Source organism: Siphateles boraxobius, unplaced genomic scaffold (genome assembly GCF_051911475.1).
Source record: "Siphateles boraxobius isolate OS27281-9 unplaced genomic scaffold, OSU_SipBor_1 100, whole genome shotgun sequence".
NCBI classification, from domain to species: domain Eukaryota; kingdom Metazoa; phylum Chordata; class Actinopteri; order Cypriniformes; family Leuciscidae; genus Siphateles; species Siphateles boraxobius.
This window is the reverse complement of record NW_027508701.1, coordinates 5,126,329-5,139,932: the sequence shown is the minus strand read 5'-3', so window position 1 is coordinate 5,139,932 and position 13,604 is coordinate 5,126,329. Positions and strand designations below refer to the sequence as shown.

Genomic DNA, 13,604 nt, shown 5'->3' with positions numbered 1-13,604 from the left:
ACTATCTGTATTGTTAGGTTTTCTTACCTTACTCTTTATTAGTTTTCTTTCAGCTAAAAATAAACATTCTGGAGGGGAAAGACTATATATAAACGCAATCAAAACATAAATGTATAATATAAAAGAGAAGCAAATGTACCAGCCTGCAGAGTTGTGCAGTTGGATAAAGTCCATGTCCAACGGTACTGTAGGCTGGAGAGAACGCTGATTAAAAAAGAGAAAACAAGCACCGAGCCATTTCCCCCGACAAACAGTTTGTTTGAGGTGAGTAGCCTTTATTTAACATAAAAAGCTTAATACGGCACCTAACTTCTCCGTCTTGATGACATTGCAATATATGACAGGATATGGACCACATGCAATTCCTCTGACTTTGTTCCCATTGCCAATCGCTCTCAAAACTTGCTGATCATTTCATTTGCATAAATCAGGCAACAATTGGCTTCATCGTGTAACGCCTCTGTCAGAGCATGTGCACAACACATGCATTTAATGATTCACATATCCCAATATGCATTGTGTCATGTATACTTGGACAGTGTAGCTCAACTATGCAAAAACCACTGCAGCTTGACTATTACTTCATGCAAACATACTGACAGATATTTACTAACAAAATAGTACTTGGCCTTCTAAAAATAGAAATATTGTAACGATAGAATAGTAATGAGAGTAATGAGTGAATGGCATTGTAGGCGTGATTAACGTACCAACAGATGTGGGCATCTCGCCCCACTGGAGCACCACGTCTTTAGTGATGCGGCCGTAGGTGTTGACATACACACCCTCGTCTTCATAACACACCAGCAGCTCAATGCCATCCGTGTTTGGCAGGATGATAATGGCGTGCGACTGAATACTCATCTGAATCTACAACAAAACAAAGAGAGAGGAAGATGAAGGCTGGGAAACACTGCTGGAAAAAGATAATGCTCGTCACTATCAATACATACGTGAGTTGGCAGATAAATGTCATAGACGGCTCCTGAGTCGACATCCACGGCATGAAACCCAGAGCAGGACCCATAGATGACCTTTAACCTTTGGCCTTCTTCAACTGTGAGGTCAACTAGCAGTGGCTTATGCACCAGATCACCAAACGACTACCACAGAAAGAGGGCAATGTCATGAAGATTCGTCTTCTTTTTAAATTTTACAATAAATATCATATTTCATTTATAATAAGGCCCATTTACACTAAGGACGATAACTGTATAATAACTATATTAGCATCCACACTAACGCACAATATCGCTTATTATAAGCGCACTGCGGTTAAATGCTCGAGCTCTTTAAAGCAGGATGGATTCTGATTGGCTGTCAATGTTTTTATCGTTCATCAGATGGGGGGAAAAAATAACTTTCGGAGTTAATCCAACAACATCGTTCCTCTGTGCCGTTATTGTTATAGTGTAACTTTATACACCTCGCCGCAAAGAGACGAGCAAAACCGTTTCCAACAGCACATCATGCTTGACTCTCTCTCTTGGACATGCTAGGTTCGTCACCTTGAAAGCCATGAATTTATGGTATGGTTTGGGAGCCCACGCGTACACCTCTACTGAATTCTTCAGGGCCAGAACCAAAAACTTGATCCTCTCGTACTTCACTACAGACCAAACAAACAACAGACGTCAATGCAATACTGTGCAGTGATGAAAGGGATAACCAGATCAAGAATTCGGTAAAATACCTCTTTAAGGTGTTTTCTGTAGAGTAGATAGAACAAACCAGGACTAAGTTTTAGGGAATGTTTTGGAAAGGAACACATACCGACTTTGTAGTGCACACAGCCCTCCAGGTCTCCTACAGTGGTCCAGCCCTGCTTCTTCTCCACCTCAGGGTCATTGTGGAGGATCTTGTTCCTCAGCCACGAAAGATAGTACACACGCAGTTTATTCTTCTTCCCTAGGATTGGAAGCTGGAATCAACATGTGCGCTTTGTGTCTGTGACCATGACTTATAATAATTATTCATTGCATTTATATAGTGCTTTTCTAGGAACTCAAAGTGCTTTACATGTGGAAGGGGGGAATCATAGGGGGGAATTATAATACAGATTTAAAATGAAACTATTTATTAAAATGTATATATATATATATATATATATATATATAAAGAATATCAAAGAATACTGTCAGGAAATCATGATTTTGCACTCATCTTCAACCTGGATTTAAATAAACTAGAGCTTTAGGTTTAGAGGATTTCATGGCTGAGCTGGAACCTTTTCAAATAAAATGGAAAAAAGACCAAACATTTCCTAAAAATTGGCCGTATAACAAATTACTTCATTATACCTTTTATATTTGTAAAGAATCTGCAGCCAGTCTAAATAACTAAGCAACTTCAACGTAAAGTACAGGACTTCCTGTGTGTCATGGAATATTTCAACATGTCTAAACATGATAAAGTACAGCGTGTGTCACTACAATTTTAAAACTAGGTTTGCCCAGTTTTGTCTTGTCTGAGACTTTACCACAAAGACAGACAGAAATAGAGGAAAATAGGGGAACTAAATTGTTTGTGAAGGTATGCATGAGAACCGAATCACAAGAGAGGATGTTATGTAACATTGAAATCATGCGTGCCATCACATGAACACACGGAAACATCCTCCTACATATAGATCAATACCCAGAGATCCTGTACAAGGCATCGGTACCTGATATCGTCACTAGTACATTAAGTCCCTCCAAAACATCCATTTGTTGAAAGCGTCTACGACTAATAAGCGGGTAGACTTTCCCTTGACCGCTGCGATCCAGTAGCATTAGTCCGCTCTCTGTCCCAACTAACAGATTAACACCTGAGGGAGAGAGAAAGAGAGGAAAATGCTTTAACTCACTCTCTTAAACACTTATCTAACATCACTGCAGTGAACTCCAGTGTCGAGTCAGCATGACACTGTTCAAAGCCGGTTCCTCTTCTGTAATGTGACCATTTTCTGATACCAAATATTCATGGAAAGGAAAGTTGCTTCAAAGGCAGAACAGGTTATTTTGATATTTTGATCAAATGTTGGTTTTCTTTGGGAAAAACATGCACTGATCAGTCATACACAAGAAGACCAGGAATGTATATTAAGGAAGTAAACGAGGTCAATTTTGATTTCTTATTGACTTCCATGCAACAACAGAAAGAGCTGTGACAATGCAAACACACTTTTCACAATACTGTATATTGATATTTCTATTTTTTCACTCAATCATGCCCTGAAGTTAATAGAAGAATAATATATTTAGGAAACATATTGTAATTAATAAAGTAATGTACATAAGTGCAAAGTGTGAGACCAGCGTTTTTTTTGGCAAAGAGACTGAAGCCAAATTTCGTTGTGATTCCAGTCTTGTGTTTCTGTAGAACTGGATTCGAAGCTGCAGCGAGTCGAGAAGTTTCACTTCACAGCTTAAAGGCCTGTACACACCGGGACGACTATCGCGCGCTTATCGCCAGCGTTCTTTCGACATGTCTTTGTGTTCATACACAAGCGATTTTCACCGGCGATGCACCGAGTAAACGTGCAAATTCAGTCCCTGAAAGTAGACCAGCATTCATCTTGACTCGTTGCATCTTCTTCTTCGTCTACTTCCTCTTCCTCGTCGTCTTCTATTAATGTGTGCTCGGCAATACCGTTTTGTGCTTGAGCGCCACCAAATACTGTAACTTCAGCAGCTCCAGGCACGTGAACAAAAGTGCCAATCTCATTGGTCGGCCAGTTAACGCAGCGCGTCAAACCAAAAAAACAAACACAAGGCATTTTAAAAAAATTACGCATTTACGCCTGGCATTCTGCGCGTTGGTGTGCATACTCACACTGGCACCCTTTGTTTAGCCTCGAGGAGATAATCTTTCCAGTGTGCACACATCTTTAGGCTTCAATTAAATTACTGTGACGTAATCAGTGTACAACTAATCAACATAATGTTTTGCATGTGTAAGAAATAAATGCATCAATGTGCACTGGCATATCAAGACCAGAGACCCTTTGATTGAGCTTGTTAAACTGGTGTTGGACTGGTGTGTTGGACTGGTGTGTTGGACTGATGTGTTGGACTGATGTGAATGGACTGGTGTGTTGGACTGATGTGTTGGACTGGTGTGTTGGACTGGTGTGTTGGACTGATGTGTTGGACTGGTGTGTTGGACTGATGTGTTGGACTGATGTGAATGGACTGGTGTGTTGGACTGATGTGTTGGACTGATGTGAATGGACTGGTGTGTTGGACTGGTGTGTTGGACTGGTGTGTTGGACTGGTGTGTTGGACTGGTGTGTTGGACTGATGTGAATGGACTGGTGTGTTGGACTGGTGTGTTGGACTGGTGTGTTGGACTGATGTTAATGGACTGGTGTGTTGGACTGATGTGTTGGACTGATGTGTTGGACTGATGTGTTGGACTGGTGTGTTGGACTGGTGTGTTGGACTGGTGTGTTGGACTGATGTGAATGGACTGGTGTGTTGAACTGGTGTGTTGGACTGATGTGTTGGACTGATGTGAATGGACTGGTGTGTTGGACTGGTGTGTTGGACTGGTGTGTTGGACTGGTGTGTTGGACTGGTGTGTTGGACTGATGTGTTGGACTGATGTGAATGGACTGGTGTGTTGGACTGATGTGTTGGACTGATGTGAATGGACTGGTGTGTAGGACTGGTGTGTCGGACTGGTGTGTCGGACTGGTGTGTCGGACTGGTGTGTCGGACTGATGTGAATGGACTGGTGTGTTGGACTGATGTGTTGGACTGGTGTGTTGGACTGGTGTGTTGGACTGATGTGTTGGACTGATGTGTTGGACTGATGTGAATGGACTGGTGTGTTGGACTGGTGTGTTGGACTGGTGTGTTGGACTGGTGTGTTGGACTGGTGTGTTGGACTGATGTGTTGGACTGGTGTGTTGGACTGGTGTGTTGGACTGATATGTTGGACTGGTGTGTTGGACTGATGTGTTGGACTGATGTGAATGGACTGGTGTGTTGGACTGATGTGTTGGACTGGTGTGTTGGACTGGTGTGTTGGACTGGTGTGTTGGACTGGTGTGTTGGACTGATGTGTTGGACTGATGTGTTGGACTGATGTGAATGGACTGGTGTGTTGGACTGGTGTGTTGGACTGGTGTGTTGGACTGGTGTGTTGGACTGGTGTGTTGGACTGGTGTGTTGGACTGGTGTGTTGGACTGGTGTGTTGGACTGGTGTGTTGGACTGATGTGTTGGACTGGTGTGTTGGACAGATGTGTTGAACTTGTGTTGGACTGGTGTGTTGGACTGGTGTGTTGGACTGGTGTGTTGGACTGGTGTGTTGGACTGGTGTGTTGGACTGGTGTGTAGGACTGGTGTGTAGGACTGGTGTGTAGGACTGGTGTGTAGGACTGGTGTGTAGGACTGGTGTGTAGGACTGGTGTGTTGGACTGGTGTGTTGGACTGGTGTGTTGGACTGGTGTGTTGGACTGGTGTGTTGGACTGGTGTGTAGGACTGGTGTGTAGGACTGGTGTGTTGGACTGGTGTGTTGGACTGGTGTGTTGGACTGGTGTGTTGGACTAGTGTGTTGGACTAGTGTGTTGGACTAGTGTGTTGGACTGATGTGTAGGACTAGTGTGTTGGACTGATGTGTTGGACTGGTGTGTTGGACTGGTGTGTTGGACTGGTGTGTTGAACTGGTGTGTTGGACTGGTGTGTTGGACTGGTGTGTTGGACTGGTGTGTTGGACTGGTGTGTTGGACTGGTGTGTTGTGTGTTGGACTGGTGTGTTGTGTGTTGGACTGGTGTGTTGGACTGGTGTGTTGGACTGGTGTGTTGGACTGGTGTGTTGGACTGGTGTGTTGGACTGGTGTGTTGTGTGTTGGACTGGTGTGTTGGACTGGTGTGTTGGACTGGTGTGTTGGACTGGTGTGTTGAACTGATGTGTTGGACTGGTGTGTTGGACTGGTGTGTTGGACTGGTGTGTTGTGTGTTGGACTGGTGTGTTGTGTGTTGGACTGGTGTGTTGGACTGGTGTGTTGGACTGGTGTGTTGGACTGGTGTGTTGGACTGGTGTGTTGGACTGGTGTGTTGGACTGGACGTGTTGGACTGGACGTGTTGGACTGGTGTGTTGGACGGGTTGGACTGGTGTGTTGGACTGGACGTGTTGGACTGGTGTGTTGGACGGGTTGGACTGGTGTGTTGGACTGGTGTGTTGGACTGGTGTGTTGGACTGGTGTGTTGAACTGGTGTGTTGAACTGGTGTGTTGAACTGGTGTGTTGGACTGGTGTGTTGGACTGGTGTGTTGGACTGGTGTGTTGGACTGGTGTGTTGGACTGGTGTGTTGGACTGGTGTGTTGGACTGGTGTGTTGGACTCTTCAGAGCGGGACTCACCCCACAGAGCAGCGCACAGGATCTCAGAGTTGAACCTCTTCTTGTATTTGCGAATCTCTGGTGTGTCGTTCTGTGGCCGAGTGTTGACAGGATTGACGTTGACCACCGAACCCTTACGGGACGCGTCCTGACGCAGAGCCTCCTGCAGTCGAGCATCATTACTGTAACCTGAGGAACATCACCATGTTAGGGCAAATCAACTCATATTTATCTGGGTAGCACTTTCACACAGACAGCTTTATAAAACCATGGTCTTAATGTTTATATCATCTAAACATCTTCATGACTCAATCGTATTTATCGGATTTGAGCTGGATGATAATATAGCAACATTTTGCAGCGATACAAGTGATCAAGCAGTTGAGATTCACTCTATAGTATATATTGCTTTACGTGAGTGTACTGTATGTATATGGATAAATATTTATTTCTCACAGGAAAAACAAAACACAGCAACATTTAAGAGAATATTTGATGAATTAAGTTATTTTGACATTATTTTCATGACAATTAGGTAAAATTTACCCCCAAATTCTGATTACTGTAATGAACTTAAAAATCAATAATGGGAAATATAAGTGAAAAATGTTTAGGCAATAAATGAAATACAGTACAACAAATACTAGTCTGCTGTATAAATACTTTGAACAGAAAAAAAGGTCAACAGAATTGACAATGAGATTTTTTAAATTTTCTTTCTGGTAATGAGAATTTAAGGGGAAATGTGTAAAATCGTCCTAAAATCATTTCTTCCTTTGTCCAAAAAAAGAGGCTCAATTGCTTTAAGCATTTTTTTCTTTTAATATGTTTTTTTTCAGCACTTTCCAAGATCTTTCAGAAAGATGAAACGACTGACACTGATTATTAAAATGTCATAATTCTCTGCATCTGAGGCATAATGTTGATTACCACACAAATCATTTTAACTCATCCCTAGTGTTCTCCCAGAGCAGCAGAAGCGTCCCGTTGGCTCTCACACACACTCACCAGCGTTATTGAGCGCACTGCCGGTGGACGGGGACACCTGGAGGAGGCGCGGGTCGATGAAGGGAGTGAACGAGGAGGAAGACTTGTGCTTCGGCACAGTGGGAGTCTGTGAGACGACCGGCAGCAAACAATCAGAAAACACCGGAAACAGTACACTTCAGTAAATGTAGGAAACTAAACACAAATTATAAAATATGAATGACTTGATGGTGGTTGGTGAAAAAAGAAAAATACGAATAGACTGATGGAAACAATGATCATTGCAATTCTTACAATTAGAAAGAAGGAACAACAAGGGAGGAAATGGATGCATGCAAGCTGAAGGAGAAACACCTCTGACAAAAGCGTTTCTCTTTTCTTGGTTTCTGGGGTTCAGTTCCGTGACGTCCGATTTCCTGCTGCAATCGTCTCACGCATAACAGCGAAGAAGAGTTTCCTCTCATCAGACAAGCACGCATAGCTTATATATTGTGAAGATGTTTTAGCAGAAAGAAAATGACTTGTTCAGCCTGTACAGATCAGTTCAGTTTACAAGAAAGGGTGTTTTAAGTGCTTGACGGCACATAAACCGCTGTCTTCCACTGGATTCGAAAGATCGGGAAATAGTGGTGCAAAAACTTGAATACAAGCTGAATACAATTGGCCGAGAGTTTTTAAAATCACTAATATGAAGAAAACACACAATTTAATCTCAAATAGTGCTGAACTTTATAAAAAAATTATCAATAATGATTTAACTATGACAATGTTTTGTAATTAAATACATTAATAAAATTAGTGATGCTTCATCCCCACTGACACACAAAAGTACTGCTTTTATTCATTTTATTTTATTGTCATATGAAATATATAAATATACAAAAAAGGGAGAGAGAAAAAATAGGATAGAAATAGAATCTATTCAGGTCTTGTTTATATTCACTATATTGCCAAAAGTTTTGAGACGCTTACTGTGCTTACACCCACACTTTACCCCACTGCATCCCACGCTTTACCCCAATGCATCCCATGCTTTACATCACTGCATCTCACGCTTTACTCCACTGCATCCCACACTTTACTCCACTGCATCCCACGCTTTACTCCACTGCATCCCACGCTTTACCCCACTGCATCCCATGCTTTACATCACTGCATCTCACACTTTACTCCACTGCATCCCACACTTTACCCCACTGCATCCCACACTTTACTCCACTGCATCCCACGCTTTACCCCACTGCATCCCATGCTTTACATCACTGCATCCCACACTTTACTCCACTGCATCCCACACTTTACTCCACTGCATCCCACGCTTTACCCCAATGCATCCCATGCTTTACATCACTGCATCTCACGCTTTATTCCACTGCATCCCACGCTTTACTCCACTGCATCCCACGCTTTACTCCACTGCATCCCACGCTTTACCCCACTGCATCCCACGCTTTACTCCACTGCATCCCACGCTTTACCCCACTGCATCCCACGCTTTACTCCACTGCATCCCACGCTTTACTCCACTGCATCCCACGCTTTACCCCACTGCATCCCACGCTTTACTCCACTGCATCCCACGCTTTACTCCACTGCATCCCACGCTTTACTCCACTGCATCCCACGCTTTACTCCACTGCATCCCACGCTTTACCCCACTGCATCCCACGCTTTACTCCACTGCATCCCACGCTTTACTCCACTGCATCCCACGCTTTACCCCACTGCATCCCACGCTTTACTCCACTGCATCCCACGCTTTACTCCACTGCATCCCACGCTTTACTCCACTGCATCCCACGCTTTACCCCACTGCATCCCACGCTTTACTCCACTGCATCCCACGCTTTACTCCACTGCATCCCACGCTTTACCCCACTGCATCCCACGCTTTACTCCACTGCATCCCACGCTTTACTCCACTGCATCCCATGCTTTAAATCACTGCATCTCACGCTTTACCCCACTGCATCCCACACTTTACTCCACTGCATCCCACGCTTTACCCCAATGCATCCCATACTTTACATCACTGCATCTCACGCTTTACCCCACTGCATCCCACACTTTACTCCACTGCATCCCACGCTTTACCCCAATGCATCCGATGCTTTACATCACTGCATCTCACGCTTTACCCCACTGCATCCCACGCTTTACTCCACTGCATCCCATGCTTTACATCACTGCATCTCACGCTTTACCCCACTGCTTCCCACACTTTACCCCAATGCATCCCATGCTTTACATCACTGCATCCCACGCTTTACCCCAATGCATCCGATGCTTTACATCACTGCATCTCACGCTTTACCCCACTGCATCCCACGCTTTACTCCACTGCATCCCATGCTTTACATCACTGCATCTCACGCTTTACCCCACTGCATCCCACACTTTACCCCAATGCATCCCATGCTTTACCTCACTGCATCTCACGCTTTACTCCACTGCATCCCACACTTTATTCCACTGCATCCCACGCTTTACTCCACTGCATCCCACGCTTTACCCCAATGCATCCCATGCTTTACATCACTGCATCTCACGCTTTACCCCACTGCATCCCACACTTTACTCCACTGCATCCCACGCTTTACCCCAATGCATCCCATGCTTTACATCACTACATCTCACGCTTTACCCCACTGCATCCCACACTTTACTCCACTGCATCCCATGCTTTACTAAACTGCATCTTATGCTTTACTCCAATGCATCCCACGCTTTACTCCACTGCATCTCACGCTTTACTCCACTGCATCCCACGCTTTACATTTCTGCATCCCACACTTTACTCCACTGCATCTCACGCTTTACCCCACTGCATCCCGCGCTTTACTCCACTGCATCCCATGCTTTACCCCAATGCATCCCATGCTTTACATCACTGCATCTCACGCTTTACCCCACTGCATTCCACGCTTTACTCCACTGCATCCCATGCTTTACTGCACTGCATCCCATGCTTTACATCACTGCATCTCACGCTTTACCCCACTGCATCCCACACTTTACTCCACTGCATCTCACGCTTTACTCCACTGCATCCCATGCTTTACTCCACTGCATCCCATGCTTTACATCACTGCATCTCACGCTTTACCCCACTGCATCCCACACTTTATTCCACTGCATCTCACGCTTTACCCCACTGCATCCCACACTTTACCCCACTGCATCCAACGCTTTACCCCACTGCATCCAACGCTTTACCCCAATGCATCCCACGCTTTACATCACTGCATCTCACGCTTTACCCCACTGCATCCCACACTTTACTCCACTGCATCCCACGCTTTACCCCAATGCATCCCATGCTTTACATCACTGCATCTCACGCTTTACCCCACTGCATCCCACACTTTACTCCACTGCATCCCACGCTTTACCCCAATGCATCCCATGCTTTACATCACTGCATCTCACGCTTTACCCCACTGCATCCCACGCTTTACTCCACTGCATCCCATGCTTTACCCCAATGCATCCCATGCTTTACATCACTGCATCTCACGCTTTACCCCACTGCATCCCATGCTTTACTCCACTCCATCCCACGCTTTACTCCACTGCATCCCATGCTTTACATCATTGCATCTCACGCTTTACCCCACTGCATCCCACGCTTTACTCCACTGCATCCCACACTTTACTCCACTGCATCCCACACTTTACTCCACTGCATCCCACATTTTACCCCAATGCATCCCATGCTTTACCTCACTGCATCTCACGCTTTACTCCACTGCATCCCACGCTTTACTCCACTGCATCCCACGCTTTACCCCAATGCATCCCATGCTTTACATCACTGCATCTCACGCTTTACCCCACTGCATCCCACACTTTACTCCACTGCATCCCATGCTTTACATCACTGCATCTCACGCTTTACCCCACTGCATCCCACACTTTACTCCACTGCATCTCACGCTTTACCCCACTGCATCCCACACTTTACCCCACTGCATCCCACGCTTTACCCCAATGCATCCCATGCTTTACTCCACTGCATCCCACGCTTTACTCCAATGCATCCCATGCTTTACATCACTGCATCTCACGCTTTACCCCACTGCATCCCACGCTTTACCCCACTGCATCCCATGCTTTACTCCACTGCATCCCACGCTTTACTCCACTGCATCCCACGCTTTACTCCACTGCATCGCACGCTTTACACCACTGCATCCCACGCTTTATTCCACTGCATCCCACGCTTTACTCCACTGCATCCCACGCTTTACTCCACTGCATCGCACGCTTTACCCCACTGCATCCCACATTTTACCCCACTGCATCCCATGCTTTACACCACTCCATCTCACGCGTTACATCACTGCCTACAGTCAAGAGTCACTGGACACGAGTGAGTCAAGAGTCACTGGACACGAGCGAGTCAAGAGTCACTGGACACGAGCGAGTCAAGAGTCACTGGACACGAGCGAGTCAAGAGTCACTGGACACGAGCGAGTCAAGAGTCACTGGACACGAACGAGTCAAGAGTCAGTGGACACGAGCGAGTCAAGAGTCAGTGGACACGAGCGAGTCAAGAGTCACTGGACACGAGCGAGTCAAGAGTCACTGACGCCGGCTTCATTGGACACGAGCGAGTCAAGAGTCACTGGACACGAGCGAGTCAAGAGTCACTGACGCCGGCTTCATTGGACACGAGCGAGTTAAGAGTCATTGACGCCGGCTTCATTGGACACGAGCGAGTCAAGAGTCACTGAACACGAGCGAGTCAAGAGTCACTGACGCCTGCTTCATTGGACACGAGCGAGTCAAGAGTCATTGACGCTGGCTTCATTGGACACGAGCGAGTCAAGAGTCACTGGACACGAGCGAGTCAAGAGTCACTGGACATGAGCGAGTCAAGAGTCACTGGACACGAGCGAGTCAAGAGTCACTGACAACGGCTTCATTGGACATGAGCGAGTCAAGTCACTGGACACGAATGAGTTAAGATTCACTGACGCCGGCTTCATTGGACACGAGCCAGTCAAGAGTCACTGGACACGAGCGAGTGAAGAGTCATTGACGCCGGCTTCATTGGACACGAGCGAGTCATGAGTCACTGGACACGAGCGAGTCAAGAGTCACTGACACCGGCTTCATTGGACATGAGTGAGTCAAGTCACTGGACACGAATGAGTCAAGAGTCACTGAGGCCGGCTTCATTGGACACGAGCGAGTCAAGAGTCACTGGACACGACCGAGTCAAGAGTCATTGACGCCGGCTTCATTGGACACGAGCGAGTCAAGAGTCACTGACGCCGGCTTCATTGGACATGAGCGAGTCAAGTCACTGGACACGAATGAGTCAAGAGTCACTGACACCGGCTTCATTGGACACGAGCGAGTCAAGAGTCATTGACGCCGCCTTCATTGGACACGAGCGAGTCAAGAGTCACTGAACACTAGCGAGTCAAGAGTCACTGACGCCGGCTTCATTGGACACGAGCGAGTCAAGAGTCATTGACGCTGGCTTCATTTAGGGCTGGGTATCGTAACAAAATTTTCGATACCGATAACGATACCGATACCTTGACTTCGATACCGGTTCCTGAACGATACTTTTTTCGATACCAATTTTATCAATATAACATTACCTAAAAAAATTTTTTTATTTTTTCAGTTTGTTGACTTTTTTACACTCATATTTTGAGTCTGTAAAAAAGAACCAATGCTAAAGTTTTCTATGTCTCCTAATCATTTAACCTGTTAAACTTCACCAGTGCGTCGGCGCACTGAAGCGTTTTTTTTTTATTTAGTTCAAATTTACTATCAGATTTAATGTTATACCTTGACAAACTATACATCATTAAAAAGATATAAGACTCAAGATTCAGTATTTGACCACTATTGTATTCTGAGAAACTTATAGTGACAGTTATGTCTTAATTTGTGTCAGGAGTTATGAAATGAAAAAATGAGTCGATACCTTTAATATGAATTATGAGCGTCAGCTGGTCCATTCATAAAAAACACTCCGTGTTGTCGTCATGACAGCGATTCACAAAACAACGTCCCTCATGGCTTTAGCTCAAAAATGTGCAGACTTGGAGAAATATTGATATATTCTCATTGATTCACATCATATTTCTATAGACAGGAATAATATTTATTGAATTTATACCCAAATGCGTCGATGTAATCATTATGATCGCTTCTTACTGAGATGTGCTGTTTTCAATTCATACCAATAGCCTGAGGGCGCTATATGCACAACAACAGTCCATATATGGATCATGAAGAAGACCCATAGTCATGTGACATTGG

The 13,604-nt window shown here is 45.2% G+C and overlaps 1 protein-coding gene across 2 annotated transcripts in view; it reads right to left on the bottom strand.

The window, feature by feature from the left end:
• LOC143747152 (mitogen-activated protein kinase kinase kinase kinase 4-like) overlaps positions 1-13,604 on the bottom strand; it is a 129,946-nt gene that overhangs the window by 17,767 nt on the left and 98,575 nt on the right. For both annotated transcript variants that reach the window (XM_077239661.1, XM_077239671.1), the window contains 7 exons: positions 7,341-7,446; positions 6,354-6,521; positions 2,666-2,809; positions 1,774-1,908; positions 1,509-1,609; positions 954-1,103; positions 711-870 (listed from right to left, as the gene is read on the bottom strand). In XM_077239661.1, coding sequence (XP_077095776.1) covers positions 711-870; positions 954-1,103; positions 1,509-1,609; positions 1,774-1,908; positions 2,666-2,809; positions 6,354-6,521; positions 7,341-7,446 — 964 coding nt within the window. The remainder of the gene's footprint in view (positions 1-710; positions 871-953; positions 1,104-1,508; positions 1,610-1,773; positions 1,909-2,665; positions 2,810-6,353; positions 6,522-7,340; positions 7,447-13,604) is intronic.